We start from the raw sequence: 16,871 nt of genomic DNA on the forward strand, positions 1-16,871 counted from the left end.
CTAAAGTCGGGTGTTAAATTATTTATGAAAGCCGCTGGCGACCGGCAACAACGCACACATTTGAAGCCAGTTTGGGCCACATTAAGTCTCAGATGAGCCACCAAGCCGGCTGAGTAAGTGAGATGGAGAGCCAAAGCAACGCAGATCCACTGTGTGCCAATTAATTATTCATAATTAGCTGCTGACTAAATGTTTAACTAAATCAGAGGACGTTGTGCCTTCGTCCCCGGTTGGGTGTTTATTTAAAAGATGACATTAGAAACGCAATCCGTGGGGCTAAATGTGGGTCGTTCTGCAAGGGTGGCTATTTGCCTTCGGCTCCAGAGATAAATTAAAAGCTGGACATTAGAAAGCACAAGCGTTAATTGTGATTTATGATGCAGGTTCTGGTTCCCGCTTAGAAAAGTTTTAAATAAAATATACAACAAACGCACTGATAGCAGGAAAATGTACCTGAAGTCGTCCATAGAAATATATAGAGCACATAAATAACCCCAGGGCGTTATCGGGCAATAAACTATAATAAACAAAAAAAAAAGAGAGACAATTTCATTCATGTCTAGCTGGTATATTAATGCCATGTGTATGAATGTTATGTAGTTTTGAAAAAGCAGTCTCAATTATTAAGTGGAATTTTGGAGACATTAAATACGTTTTACGGTAAATATAAGATATATGAGAACTTATTAAAATGCTTTTGCACTAAAGGTAAACGATAGCCAGTGTGTTTATAGTTGCTATCAAAACAGCAGAAGATTTTTCGGTGACTACTCTCTGTGCTTTAATCAAATATCTTCCGTGAATGAACAGCTTGATCGAATTTACTTTAAAACTTTTTTCTGTTTCAAGATAAGAAACTAGAAATTTTTGGAAATTTACATTCTAAATGTGAATCATCCACTTTATAAAAGCAATTTTATGCTTCCCAATTTATAGATAAGAAATGTGAAAATTTTAAAGCAATTATAAAATTTTACAACATTCCAAAACCATTCTTAGACCAAGTGGGAATAACCTAAATTCTGATACAAGATGCTTTAAAGCCAAAACAGATGCTGAATAAATAAGCTTTAGAAAACAAATTTAAAAGCTGATTCTACCTGATAAGTTGTCTAGAAAAGTCCAAGAAATAAAGTGCCAAGAATTCTGTTTTTAGAAATTAAACAAAAACACCTTAAATAGCAAATGTATCCCTGAATCACACTTCCAGGTCTTCATTATGACCCATGCTCGCCTCATTGAATTGCTAATTAAAATAAAAGCAATGGCAGGACAACCTTCAGATGTAATTGCCAGGAGAGGAATTTGTCATTCAGTAAAACCAATTTACCGACGGTGGCCGTTCGTCTCCTTCGCACCTGGGCAATTCCAGTTCACAATCCGTTTCCTGAGAAATTTCTTGTAGCTTAGTGAGAATTTTACTTGACGTTTTTCCCCTTTTTCTGGCTGGCAAGATGGGGAAGCAGGGTGAAGCTGACTCTGCTTATGTCTAGCCGCTGTCTACACAAGGGCATACACACACATGGACAGACCGCACACACTCACACACAGGGAGTCCTGAGACGACGCAGTTGTTGTCATTCGGCCAACAGCAACAACAACAATAAAATGACAGCTTTATATTTGTGTAAATATTTATAAAACAACCGGCAAGAATTCTTGGCCAACTCAGGTGTTGGCTTTTAGCACACGTGTGCGAATATTTTGCGGGCAGTCACTTAAGAAATCTGTGGAAAAAACTCGGCTTTAACCTGGCTTCCAGTCTAGACGAGATGCAAATGTTTAATGGGGTCGTAGGTCAAATCAAGCACACACAAACACAATCACAGCCAGAGAAAATAGCACAGTTTCTTAACTTATTTCATTTAACTATTGTATTTTTCCATCACTATAAGAACTTTTATCACTTGATATCTTATATTTTAGTCATAGTTTATTTTTGCATTATTTTTTTACTCACTCTGCTATGGATTTAGATAACGGCCAGCGCTCCATTGAGGCCTGATATTTCATATTCTCGATTTGCTTCTTTAATGCGTCCCGATCCATGTTTTGTAGAGCACTGGGATCCATGGCGGCTAAAATTTATCCACATACCACCCCTGCAAAGAAGAAATTGTACGTGAGAGCGTGAGAGAGCGCAACTCTGGGGGTATTTGTGAGAGGAGAGCCCTTGCTATAAAAGCTGCAAAGGCTTTTCTCTCGTTTTCGGCGGTCTGTTGTGTGCTAATTTGTTGAGATGAGCGGTGACAGGGTGACTTTTGGACGAACTGAACCGGAATTCGGAACCCTATATCCCCAAAAAAAACATTTCCCGGTCCCAGTTTGCAGGCAATTTCAAAGCGGAGATTGCGCAGAGCATGCATAACAAATCAATAGAGAGCAAAATTTTGGGGAGCGAATGGCCAGGTTAACAGTGCCGCCTAAAAGGCTGCCATAAACTCTGTTGACTTTTCCGCCGCCTCTTGGCAGGGTGAAAAACATTTGTTTACAACTGAAAAAGCATGGAGGAGAATAAGGAAAAATCCAGCAAAGGCATAAAAAGGGCGCGTCCCATAGCCAAAAACTTCGAAATGCAAATGAAGAACGAACAGCTGAGACTGCAATGTCCGCTAATACTCACATCCCATTCTCGCATTTCGGCCATCCGGAGCCGGCTTATGTGTTGTAATTTATGAAACTTTCTTTGCAACGTGTGTTTACCCAGTTAAAGTCGTTTTGGCTTCTTTGGCAACCATAAATAACCCTCACAAAAGGGCGTGCGATGGAAATCTATAGAGAGCGAGAAGATAGTGGGGGGAAGGGAGCTGGAAAAACCAAGAAGCATTTTGCGTGCCCTTAGACAATTAGTTTTTGCTGTTTACACTTTATGCCGGCATTAAAGGCAAAGCACCCTTTGGGGGTGGATTCGGACAGTGATGGAGATAATGGGCGAGATAAAAGGCTAAAGTTTAGATACTTCGGGGATGATAAATTGAAGGGATGCGGAATTGGTTAACCAGAGAAGCCATTCAAGAATTTAATCAAGCAAAAATGTGTAAATAAAGGAAGAAGGTTAAAAGGTACTTTACGATGCAAAGGCGTTTTAAATTTACAAAATTTTAAAAACAGGAACCAGAAAAACAAAATATTTTATAATATTATATTAGTTTTAGGGTTTAGTTAATGATTTCAAATAAGTTTAAGTCAACATTTGTGTTAACTAACAGAGGATGAAACAAACGATAAATGTTCCATAACATGGTTATGGTTAGTCAGGACACCAACCCTTGCTGACACAGTTAGCACTAACAGCCTAAAATATCGCATGCTAGAAAAAGTTAGCCAACAGACTTCTTAACATAATGTTAAGCTCCTAACGACTTCTTGGCCCCATTCTGATCCCTTATATGGATGAAAAAAAACAGCAAGCCCAAAACTCATCGGTAGACAATCAAAAACTAATACTAAAATCAAATAAAAAGCCACAAAAAAGTGGCAAAAAGTGAGGAGTTTTTTCCAAGTATGGGCCATTCACGAAAAAAAAGGAAAATAAGGAGGAGCCAGTTCCTGCCCAGAACTCAGCGAAGCGGCTGAGGATACAACATGACAGCCCAAGGATGAGGATGACACCGAAGCACAGCTGACGCTTTTGTAGGTGTAACTTTAAATACAAAAAAGGACGAACTGGCCAGTACCACGCCCCCTTGCCCCCTGCCCCAGCTGCCTTTTTCCTGTCCAGTTTGATACATCATTTTTTGTCGCTTCGCTGGGTAACTTTGACACAGGTCCTGTGTCCTCGGTCCATTGTCTCTGGACCTCTGTCCACGGCTTGTTTGCATCTCCTTCGCAACTAGCCTCTCTCCGAAGGACCTCGCTTTTCCACAGCTGTCAGGCTGCTAAAGGATTTTAGGCTTTAACCCAATCTGCTACTGCCGTTTCAACGAAAAGTTGCTCCTCTCGACAACCTGCGGGTTGTTTGCAATTTTTGTTTTTCCAGGAAAGCTTTAAGCTCAGAACCCACTCTGGTGTCTGGTGACACTTTTGGCCAAATGTGTTAATGGCAAAATTGTTGTAAAACAGCTCAGATTTAATATAGCCGAAGTGCAGGCAATGGGGATTATGGGGAAAGCAGGAAGTTTATATGGAACATGCCCCTCTTGCTATCCCATCCTGACATGTCCTGGCACATGTTGACAGCACTGACCAGCAGGAACACTAAAAGCTTTAAAGTTGGTTTAATTAAAACTTTTCAAAGTTGTCCCACCAAAGGGATTCGATGAAAAGAGGGCAAAATAGAAGGTCCAAATGTTTCTAACTAGTTGGAAATTCTAGTTAATTTTGCTGGTAAAATGTTTCTGGTTAATTGATGAGTAACTTTTACACATTTCACAGATCAAAGAACTTAATGGAAGAGATAATCAGGCATCATAATCTTTAAAGGGAGAAACACTTAAGATACCGTGTTTCAGTATCTCATTGTCACAGAAGCATTAATAATGCAAGACAGGTACAAATTTTAAGTACGAAATGTTTGTACTTTCTTCTAAAACTTCCTCCTCCTAGCAAGAAAATGTAAGCGCAATTCTCCCTTTGGAGGTTGTGTTTACTAATGCACTTAGCTTTGTTGGAATTTTCCCCCAGCGAATTCCAATCTACTCTCTTAGCCTCTAGCTGCTTAAGTCACCAACTAATCCGTGACATCATCGCTTCCACTTAAAGTGCAACACCATCCAGTAAGAGAGAAAGTGAAAGAGGAGAGTTCGAGGAGGAAGCTGCCACCGAAGAGCCCCATTTAACCTCGATGGCAAATCTTCAACGTAAAACTAAACTAATTGCTTCGAGCTATTGCCGCCATCGACCATGCAGCCCTAAGTCCTCGTTTTGCGGCTGTCCTGAAACCCAATATGATGGCAATGCGCCATTAAGCACCGATGCACCACCAGAGGCAACCCTACTCGACTGAAAAAGTAGCAGAAATTTGTCTGGGGGCGCAAGGAAGATGCAGGAACGACGGCGATTGTGGGGGTGAAAAAGTCAGCATGCAACGGACATAAATCGTTAGCAAAATGTTTTTGGCGGCTACAAGCGGCAGCCACAAACCAAAGTATTTTCCCCTCCCACTCGACTCCCCAAGTGTTTCGCGTGTGTGTCAACAGGCGTTCAAGTTTTTTGACACCCCCTCTGCCTCACGCCGAATTCATGTTCTCAAAACCCACCCATTGCAAAAAGCCCCCTCTCATAAAGCAGAGTCTTTCTGGAAGCGACAAGGACAACTGCGACAAGTCAAGTGATTCCTTTTTCCCAGGATTTCCCAAGCAAACGAAAACAAATTGTGAGGCCTGCCGGAGAAGTTACTCAATCTCATGGTGGTACAGAAAAAGCATGGTATGTATGTTAGTATCTATTTTCTCGTTAATAGATACACCCTAATGGTCGCTCACCATTTTTCCACCAATTTGGGCATTTCCTAGGGCCCACTTTTAGCCTGCGTCCCTCCGATATTGTTACAATAATTGGCATTAGCCCGAGTGTCCTTCGGTGGCTGCCTTCTGGGGTGCGGGAAACGATTTCAGCTTGTTAGCTTAATTTTAAATGCGGAAAATTTCCGCTCGACACAAAATACTTTGGGGCATATTTTCATTGTTGGCCCAAGAAATTGTAAGGTGAGTGAAATTCCAAAGAATTTCGCTGAAGAGAAAAGTCTAAAGAGGAATTAACATATATAAAGAAGAGCAGGCTGCTCTAATTGGATGGGATGGAAATTTGCATGGTCCTCTGGCGATAAGACCCAGTAATATAAAATAAAAATTCGCTATAACAAAAAGGTGCTGAAAGCCTACTTATATCAGTATCTCTTAAAATATCACAAATATCTAACTTTTTTTAACTTTGTAGAACAACCACTACTTTAGCCACTTTTCAACTTTTCACCGTAGCAATCAAATCGCAATCATCTAAACCCATTTTCATTTAATTATAACTTGAAAGTTGTTCAAACTTTACTTTATGTTGGCGAAATAGCGTTTGTCACGTTTTAAAGCAAGCAATCCAAACATGACAGGACAAATATTTATCCAGTCATTAGCGACGTTTCATTCGGTTACCTTTTTGCGGCTGCAAAGACTTCAGCAAACTAACACCAAAACTGAAATAAAACTGAAGCAAAAACTAAAGCTGCACTAAGAAAAACAATGATTTTTTTGTAAGAAAAAAAATGTTAACAAATATTTTCAGAGTATTTTAGCCATTTCAAACTTAGAATATACGAAATTTTCTTTTTTAAGATAATCAAAATTCCAACTAAATCATACATCCTTAATTTTTCTCAGTGTTCAGCAGCAAAGCGATGGGGACAACAATTTGTTCCAAATAACTTTCAGCTGGCAAACTTTTTGAAGGGGAAGCTTAAAGAGGGGATTCGGTTTGGGAGAGTGTCGACAACAACTAACAAGAACCGCAAACAAGCAGCCCGACTATGAGTTGTTAGAGCCGCGATAAAGTGCGAGAACCCACCGTCACCAACAAGCTGAGCAAACCAGCCCACACATTTTGCTAAATCAATTTGCAGAGCTAAATAATTAAAATACAGTATGATGACGTTCGGTTTTGGGGTCTTTGGGCAATCTGTTGCCGTTTGTATTTGGGTGGGCATTTTCGGTCAGGCAATGCCTGGGTTAGCCTGGCTTATTAGCCAGCTTAGAATGCGTTAAATTATGGCCAACAAATTCAAATTTACACATGATTCTCTACACGGAGGGCAGTTGTGGGAAAGTGAAGAGATGCGAAGTATCAATAGTGTTGTCCGTATACTACAGATACAGACAGCACTATGTTTATATATCTAATAGATAATTTCTGCTTTAAAATTTAAAAAAATATGTGTATATAAGAAGAATCCTAAATATCAATATTAAGTTAAGCAGAACATTACTATAGCTAAGTAAATTTAGCTAGAAATTTGCTAAAATGGCATCAGCAAACCACACATGTTCCGAAACACACAACGCGGCGTATGCGTGATTTACACAATACCTCCCCTAAAGGTCGCCTGCCCAGTGGCCACGTGCGTCCTAATGAGGATTTCATAGCATATCAGGTAGATGTGGAGTCGCAAGTTAAAGCATAGAAGGGAACTTGAGAACTTTTTGCCAGTATTTCTTTCTTAAAATCACATAAATCAAACGATCCGAATGCCAGGCCCAGAGGCTATTAAATTTACGACCCGACCTAGGCAAACATCGTTGGTGGAGAGGTATCATTTTTTAGCCGTATCATTGGTGCTCTGTTTGTTTATCTCTCGTTTGCCCGCCTGCCTGGGCCGCCTGCCTGCCTGTTTGTTTATTGTTGTTTGCCTGTCATTGATGCCAAGTGCAGAAAGAAAAAACAAAACAAAAAAAGAAGAAGGCTACAAAAATGCAATTAAAATCGTTTCATGTGACAATTCAGTTACTATCTTTGCCCCTCTTCTCTGTCCCTCACTGTTTGTTTGGCTTTGGCCTGGCCTGTTAATGGTTGGATGGCTTTCCCTCTTTTTTCCAGTGGCCCTTGCAGGTGCACCCAATATCCATCCCATTGCACTGTTAGACACAATGATGAATAGTTAGGCGGAAGATGGAAATGCACGATGGACCAGCGATAACTGTTAACTGCTTCACTGAGTCCAAAGTAAGATGAAACAAAAGGTCAGACAAGTGAAGGGATGGGATAAAAGTTCAAGGACTAATGAGACTTTTTCATCGGGCAAAAGGGCAAACTGTCGAAAATGAGTGATGTTGAAATGGTGAACGGCAAAAAGTAAGAGCTACTAAAGGCAATCAATTTAAGATTGGATTTTGGGATCTAAAAATCTCAATATTAAGTCAATTAAAATCCCCAATGAATGGGAATGGGATTGGTCAGCAAAGTCGAGAATAAGATAATAACTACAAAATTAAAACTTAAATTGCGTTGACTTTATAATCCTTGTTTTAGGGAAGCTTAAAACCCCTTCAAAACCCCAAAGAGAACTTTATAACTTCTAGATAAATAGGATTCCCAGAGTGAATATAAACATACCCTGTCCGGACTCTCAAAGCAATTATCTTGCAAATTTCCTGCTCAAGATGCAAGCAAACTATCCCACACGCAAAAACTACATGCATATCCCTCAACACTCCGGCCGGAATGTGAGCCGGAAGGAGCCCCAGGAGAGCCATCGCATGGCAGTTCGCATAGAGCAGCAACAACAAAGAAACTAAAAGTATAACTTGAGACAAAATTAAATGGGATGCCGGGCAGAAAACAAAAACCTCCATTAAATTTGCATTAAAATATTCAATTTGAAGCAAAGAACAGGGGCAGGGACGAGACCACGACTACAGGTGGAGAAAGCGGGTGCAGAACCAGGACAAGCTCATTTGCACATTCAACAAGGAGTTGCTTCTGCGGCTACTGCCTCCATCCACGCCCCCTTTACCATTTGCTCCTTGAGAGCTTCAAAGGCTGGCGCCCAACGGATGACACGAAGGCAACTTTCATGAGATGACACATGCTGCTGCTCAGATGGCTGCTGGCTTTCCTTCTCGTCCATACCCCGAACATATCCTAGCTGGCTCCTGTCTGCAGCGCCTTCTTTTATGCTTTAATTATTTGCAGCATGCAAAGTTAAGCTCTGGCACACACACACACTTACATATCACAAGTAGACCAGCACACACTGGCAAACATTGGGCAAGGTATTAAGTTGTAAATATGTAAAAGTGTTCGCAGCTGCCGAGAGTTCCTCATTCATTCAGCGCTCTTCCCTTTAATGCCCATTACTTAAAGATGAAAAGGGTATATTGTTACCATGAAAAGAAAGAGTATTCATATATAAACTTAATACAATGTGGTATGTGGGCAAAAAATATCTTTTAAAGAAATATTTTGTTAAATTCAAATTATAAAACACCGAATAAAATTCTTCCTTTATAGAGCTGTAATAAAATACAGCCCAATTTAATTTTAAAATTAATTTTGTTTTTATACGATACTTTTAACCATATAAAATATGTTGAACAATAAGATATAGGTAGATCGAATAAAGAAAATCCATTTTACAGGTGATATCGTAGTCACAGATTCTATATTAAAAGTAAAACGCTTTTCCATTCCTTTCACCACTCCCCTCCCATCCCATTCCTTTCACCATGCCTTCTGTGCGTGGTGTATGTCAAAAATGAATTACATTGCAGACTGCAGCTTGCTTTCTGCATCTGTGTGCGTGTCAGACTCTGCGAACGATTGTGTGTGTCTGCATATTTAAGTGCGCCACAAAGTATGCAGCAAAGTACAACAAACAGCTGCGCGGTCGCTGGTTACTCTTCGGATTTGGATGTGTTTTTCTTCCCAACACACACACAACGTCAAAACACACGCTCAAAAGGGTACACAGCTAGAAATTTAATTAATTTTTAGGAATCAATTTGAAATTTTTGAAAAAGATTCTTTTGAAAAACCAAAAAAATATAATTTAAGGGAATATAATACCATATTCTAAGATTAAGAATTAAAAATCATTATTAATATTTTCTGCTGGTTTCTAATGCATATTTTAATACTTTTCTAAGCCTGCACCCAAATGCACAAACACATACAACCGCACAGGCTGAGAGCCATTTAGTTAGTGGTCTGTCGGCTTCTGTCGAATGCTTAGTTTTAAATCCGATACAATTTACTTAAAGCTTCAGCCATAAATTTACTAAATCTCCCACACACACACACATACAAACTCATACATAAACGAAACAGAGTAAAACAGATGGAAGCAGAGAGACAGAGATAGTTAGAGTGAAATATAGAGACTGGGAATGAACAGTCTTTTGATTCCAGTTTAGAGCTGAAAAAGCATTTTGTGGATTTTTAATTGAGTGCACCTAAGTTATATGGAAATAAAAACTACATATGGCTTGTATCCGTGCAGGTTTTACCTTCTTCTTTCTATAAAACCCATTTATTTTGAAATTTAATTAAAAGTGTTGTGTGGAAGGCAGCTAAGAAAATGCACAAACGTTGACTAACAATGATAAAAGGAGAAGTTGCAACTAATGAAATTGTTGCATTACAATTTCAATCTTTTGTATTTCAATTACAATGATAATAATCCCTTTCAATCTTATTTTAATGGTTGCCTTTGAATTGTAGGCGATTTCAGGAGCTTAATAAGTCAGTAATGTATTTGTTTTCCTAAGAAGCATGCTGGCTTTATGCAAATGATAATGTGGTTATCCTTGCACGTTCCTTGCATCTCAATTACCAATTTCCTTACTGAAATTGAGAAATCATTTCATTAAGCTCAAGAAATAGCTTAATGTGCTAAGAAATAGTTTGAATTTCAGGTACGTTTTGGGACTGGAATTGCAAGTTTTTAGGTAAAGTGCCTATAATCTATAATACACTTTAAAATTAATATAGGGATTTTTAAAATTCGATTACTAAAAGATTAACTAACGTCAAAGAGAATTTCAAAAATTACCCATTCCATTTGCCAATGTCAGATGTAAGGATCCTTCCTCTGTCAATTTCATTCAGTCAGTCAATCACGCACAATGCAACTGAAGTGATTGCATAAAAACGGTTCCACGCCCCCAATCCCTCAGCGCCCCTTTCTAAGAAGAGGGAAGGTGAAGGGAAAATAGAACACACTTGTTGCCCGGCAACATTTAATCAAATCAATTTCTCCCCTTTACACATGTTACAAATGTTGCTAGCCAATTTCCCAAATTCCATCTCGACCGTTCGACTATGCAAATCCATTGTGACCTATCGATGGGTGGATACTAGCAGTGAGCTAGAAAGCAGGCGGGAAAAAGAGAGGAAGAGAGAGTGAAAAAAATCTAATTGAATTTAGTTTACGGCAGTTTTTCGGCCCTTGGCCAAGGAATCCCCAAACGGCTTTTCCCGCTCCCCCATAAACGCCGAGAGCTGAAAATTGGAACAAACGAAAAGCGCAACGCACATAGTGGGCGTGGCTAAAGAGAGGGCGTTTGATTGGGTGGCTATAAGAGGGGCGGCTTTGGTTCCGGGGGCGATGTGGGTTTGATATAGTGCCAAGCAATGCCACGGCAACGATGTCGAGGCATCCATAGAAATGCCAAGTTGCATTATCCGGATGGTTTGGTGGGGCCGGGATTGGCGCCTTTGTCTGGCATTTTTGTTAACAGAAGAGCGGGCTGAAGGCCATCTCCCGTCACTACCCCGCCAGCACCACCACCATCTCATGACCACGGCTGAATGACGACGCAAATAATTGAATGGGCGATCAATAGGTGAACAAGTCCAGAGCCGGAGCCGCAGCCAGAGCCAGAGCCCTACTGAGTTCAAAACGCGCCTCAAAAGAGGTGGAAAAAATCCAGCGCGTTTAATTGAATTAGCCAAGCTGCATTGGCCTGAAAAATAGTTGCTCAAAGTGGACTCCCAGCAGAGATTTGCTAATGAATGGAGTTCGCGCTGCTCTGGTTTTGGTCGAACCTGAAGTCCTTTTGACAGACTGCAGTATTTAAAAGTTAGTCAACCGCAAAACACTTTAAGAGCTCTCGTTTAAACAGTTCAAGAGTTCATCAAACGGCGTCGAAAATGGTTGCTGCGTGTCATTGGCAATCGTTTAATCCATTTCACCTTGTCACCTGCCAACACCGTGTCACAATTTGTTCACTCATTCAGGATATCACTTTCGGAATCACTCACACAAACACACAAACAGAATTTGCATGCACATTTGCCTTGCAATTTATTATGCAATTCTCGACAACAAGAAGCCACTCAAAGGTTGTACATGAAGCAGGCGGGGGCAGCAGGTGAATTAATGACCTGCGAACAACCTGAGCTACAGGATATCCTTGGGGAATGTTTAAATAAATCCGAAGAGCAATTACCGCCAAGCCGAGAAATCCAAGAAACTTCAATGTCAGCCAGCAAACTATTAACCCCTGATTGCAGCAAACCCCTCGGACCTCCCGCCCCCAGCAAAAGCAATTCAATATACTTCGATAGCATTTCAAATCCAATCAAATCGAAACTGGCATCAATTTTTCATGAATTGGAAGCCGGAGGGAAACTCCGACAGCAATGAAAAATTATGAGCCATGCGGCAGTAACACAGATACAACAAAACCAAAGGAAAACCCAGGACTGGCGACCCTTTCTTGGTCTGTTGTGGTGTGTTTTCCCCTCTCGAAAACAAAAACAAAAGCTGATTCTGAATCCATTCAAAGTCGATTCCACAGCTGAAGCCAATAGCCAAGTGGCCATTGATGCGTTAAATAAAAAGTTCAACTAAATATTTTCCAAAGCCAAAACAAAGCATCCTACGTGCCGGAGATAGGGAGTCGCCTTTTTGGGAATAGGTGGATGATATGGGGGCGTTGAAGTCCAGGGAGGTAGGGAGGGGGAGATCAACGGTAAAAGTAATGCAAAGTTTGCACACGAGCCACGGAGAAAACCCAAGGAGTTGGGACAGAGCAAAGAACTTGAGCAAATAAGCAATAAGACAACAACTAACAAGTGAAAACTGTAGTCGAAGCCAGAGAATCCACCATGGGAATACCCTGGGTAAGAACGCCCTGCAGGCATCAACTGCTCAAAGGTTTACCTTTATAAGTATTTAATTCAATTTAAACTATAAATTCCTCTAATAAATTGATTTAATCAAACAATTTAAAGTGATTGGAGGATAACTTAAGCCTGAAATTTGTGTTTCTCTTTTAGTTTGTATAACTTTTCTTTGCTTTTACATTATTTAGTGTTAATAAAGATCTGCCTATTAAAAATATGTTAGAAATTTAACCCAGAATTTCTTTATTCAGTAATCGAATTCCTTTATTTCCTTGAGTTTCCTTCAAAAGACACAATTTTACAGGGTAAGCGATGGCAAAATAACAACTAGCAAGTAACAGTGGCCCGTCCACCCACCGAAAAGCCACCAAAAAACCCCTTAAACCTTACCCCACTGTAGGTGACTCTATGGCAGCCTCCTCCGATCCGGTCCGGAATAGTCAATCCCCAACCCCGGGACACCGCTTGTCAGCTTCTATCCTTCGGCCAGGACACGTACACAAACATTTCATGGTTCAATAAATTTGCTGCCGAGCGTACCGGAAACTTTGCGAAAAATACATTGGGAAAATGCTCGTCGTTGCAATGTGGAAGGCAAAGAAATTATCTGTAGACCAGGACCTCCCACACACACACACACACAGAGCAACACGCACACACACACCTGCACACACAAACACATACACATGCAAAAGGAATAAAATTGCAACTGTATGCGAGGTATACGAGCGCCTCGTATAATTTTGCAGCCGATTTTTTTCACTTCCTTCCTATTTCCCAGTTACAATCATTTTCTTCTCCGGCATTTTTGCAATTTTTATTTGGTGCAATTTCTGGGTTTTTCCGCTTGCCATGTTCAGCCACGCCCCCTGATTATGTATTTTGGCCTACTTTGAAAGGCGTTGATGCTAAATTATGCCGTTATTTTTTTCTTCCCAACTACTACCCAACTTGCACCTCCCTGTCGGTGTTCGAAATCATTTTGCCAGTGTGAGTTGGCTGGAAGTGGGTGTTGTTGTTGCTGCTGGATCCTTTTAATATGTTGCACAAACAGCAATTAAAAATCCAGTTAGGCGGAAAACAGGCAAATTGAACGTATTTTAGCCAGGCACAATTAATGGTTTTAATTGGACCAAAACTAAAACGGAAGCGATAATCCTCTTTATTCCTTTTCAAAGGTTGAATTTGTTGATTTAAATGGGAGTAAAATGAATATAATTAATCGACTAAGCATTATGTTTATTTATTGCAAATAAAAACATTTAAAAATGAACTAAATTCATTCAATAAAAGTTTTAATATCTTATTACTCTTAAATTTGATAACATTATTTCACAAAATAAAATGGCCACTATCTATTTTGATGAATTCCTCTTAATTCCAAAGAAAGTTTATTGTTATTTCACTCTGGGAAATGAAGGAAATTGAAAACCCTTCCTTTGGTCATTCAACATTTATCGAGAACCTCAAAGAGGTGGTCATTAAATATTTTATTATTACATTTTCTAATAGTTGGTTACGAAAGAAAGGAAAATGCGCCACGAAATGTCGCAATTCGAGTTCGAGGGTTCTAAAATTTAATTTATCAAAACTTCTGCTACGTTGAACCCAAGTCAGACAGAGACACAGAACAAACACACAAGACAGAGGCAGCGCACGGAAACCGGAAGGAGCCGGATGGTGGGAGCAAATTTCGAGCCTGCACTTCCGCTTTTAGTAGCATTTGTGGTGGGGCAATGGGTGGTTTATAGATGCAACCCATTGGTGGCTAGAAATCCACCATGTCGCGTGTGTAGGTTATTTATAATGCGACAGGGCTAACTGAACAACACGAGTTTATTAGCAAACGCAATTTACGAGCTGACACAATTTTAGGGCCTATCTGCGTTACGTTTAATGTGTGGTGCACACTTTGATGGAGCTGCTGGGCAGAATGTGTGCAGTCAGCCAGATGGAAGAGCCTATTTATGGGATTCCATTTGGAAAACAGCGCTAATGCTAATCTAGGCAAATGGAAATCTTGAAAGCTACGGATAAGTGCCTCTAACTCTGATTGATTCGATGTTTTATGTTCGAAGAATGGGTGTCGCATTAGTAATGGATCTATGGCGGAAAAATATTGTATTTAGATGGGAAGATAAATATATAAAATAATTTATTTATTTAATTTTAATATTATTTAATATATTTTTGGAAGCCTTATGAGCAATGATTTTCTAGCGGTAGCAATTTATTACCTTTTTTAGATAATATAAATGATAAAAGAATATAGAAATCTTTACTATATCCTCTTTAAGATCCCCCACTAATTAAAGCCAAGTCATAAGGTATGCAATTCAAAAACCAAATAGCTGAACTTTCCGCCTCGTTTCCGTCCTGCACAGCCCACAAGCGCTCTTTCATCATTTTCCAGCAGAAGCTCTATAGAAAGTCTGAAACTAATGCATGCCAATTTTCAATACAGAAAATCGAACTTTGAAGTGGACGCCTCTCTGCCACGCCCCACATTGCGTTACTTTTGCCGATGGGCGTTATGCCAAGAGGGGAGAGAAGGAGGGTCTAAATGGGCTGGCGGGGATCTGCAGACGGCACTTGGCGTGCATTTCTATTTTGCTTGGCCGAAAAACTCTTGAAACTATTATCGATGAGGCGCCTGCCCGCTCAATGGGGAGGTTATTCTTAAGTGGACGAGGGCGTCACTGACACCGTCAATACGGCTGACAAAGATGGAATGCACTTAAAAACAAATTAATCTTAGTTGACAAATTATGTAATCATTTATATTTACAAAGAAAGATAAAAATATTTATGGGATTAGGCAATTATGTTTGTTATGTGTGTTATTTCTTCGTTAAAATGTTTATAAAAACCAACAACAATCTCTAAATAAAAAATGTAATAAAATCTAAAAATAATACCAATTTTTTTTCACTGTATAGGCCATAGAGTGCTCGAATGATGGCGATGCCAACGAACGCGTTTTGTGCGTGTTAAAGCACACAGGGGATATAAAAAGTGAAAAAAAAGAAAATACGAAAATATGAAAATATCCCTGGAACACTTAACGGCAGGGAAAGCGAAGGGAAAGCCTGGCCAGCACTTTACCACTTTTTATGCCTGGCGATAAATTAAAATTTTTATTAACATACTTTCTCCGGCGAGAAAATAGTTGGAGGAAATAACGGAAAGAACCAGGAGTCGCGGACCAAAAACGTCAACTTGTCCGGTCCTTGTCGGCGATTCCCCGTGAAGGAGCCCAGCAGGGCTCGGAGAGGGGGAATTATAGTAAAGGGACTCTTTATGACTTTTGCAAACGCACGCTGAAACTGACCAGGCACGCCCCCTCCAAACCCGCCTCCCTATTTCTGCACCTATTCAAACCAACGGACCAGCCAAGCTGGAAGAGCCATCGCAATTATAATTTGTTGATGCAGGAGGAACCGGAACCCGAGGAAATGCACTTTTTCATCTGGATCACTAGGGGGAAATGACAGGGGATATGGGGTAGGGGTATGGAAATCGGGAGACGGAATCTGCAGCCTGGCCATTATCTATGCATTATTGTGGCTCGGCCATTGGCCATCTGCCGCCTGCCGTCTCAGCAGAAAATAATATTCTATTAAATTATGTATACGTTCTTGTTGGAGGATTTTGTAAAGTGAATATTCTTCGACTTGTCGTGCCCAGAAGGTTAGCTTAGTATTAGAGAATAAAACTTAAATTATATAATAATATTTAATTTTTCCATCTTTTTCCCAAAATAATATATTCTTGTTATAAAAAGAAAAGAAAAGGTAATTTTAAGAGTTGCAATTAATATGAAATATTTAAAAATTGGCTTAGTTTTTCAAATATAATTGTGTTAAACTTTTATATAAATCAATTTTCCCAAAGAACTTGTTAAGCCAACCAAATCGCATCGCAAAACCAATTAAACATTATTTATGTACAAGTTTTATACGGAACCGGCAAAAACGCAAATAAATACATTGGTTTGTATTTAAATTTTTCGCTCATTTAATTAATTATTAAACGAAGCATACATAATTCCGATCTCGTGCTTAAACGTGGACGTGTGGGCGAAATGCAAAGCCCAGCTAAAGGACCTCCTCGTTGGGATATCCTTCGAATGGCACGTAGACAAACATCCCTGCACACTTTTCCCCTTGGCCAATGCGTTGGAATGCAAATATTTTCCACTATAATTGAAGCGCGACAAATGCGATTGTGATTTTCGATGGTTTATTTTTGGGGTGGGTCAGGGTGGCAGAGAGGCAGGGGCCTCTTCCAAAAGAGGTAAAACAACACGCTTTTAATGC

At 39.9% G+C, this 16,871-nt stretch overlaps 1 protein-coding gene across 2 annotated transcripts in view; it reads right to left on the reverse strand.

Annotated features, from left to right (window-relative positions):
- Positions 1-16,871, reverse strand: part of LOC108108305 (guanine nucleotide-binding protein subunit gamma-e) — a 37,700-nt gene that overhangs the window by 18,726 nt on the left and 2,103 nt on the right. For both annotated transcript variants that reach the window (XM_017216326.2, XM_017216335.2), the window contains exon 2: positions 1,961-2,102. In XM_017216326.2, coding sequence (XP_017071815.1) covers positions 1,961-2,073 — 113 coding nt within the window. In that variant the 5' untranslated portion in view covers positions 2,074-2,102. The remainder of the gene's footprint in view (positions 1-1,960; positions 2,103-16,871) is intronic.

This window comes from Drosophila eugracilis, unplaced genomic scaffold (assembly GCF_018153835.1).
Source record: "Drosophila eugracilis isolate 14026-0451.02 unplaced genomic scaffold, ASM1815383v1 contig_445, whole genome shotgun sequence".
NCBI lineage: Eukaryota > Metazoa > Arthropoda > Insecta > Diptera > Drosophilidae > Drosophila > Drosophila eugracilis.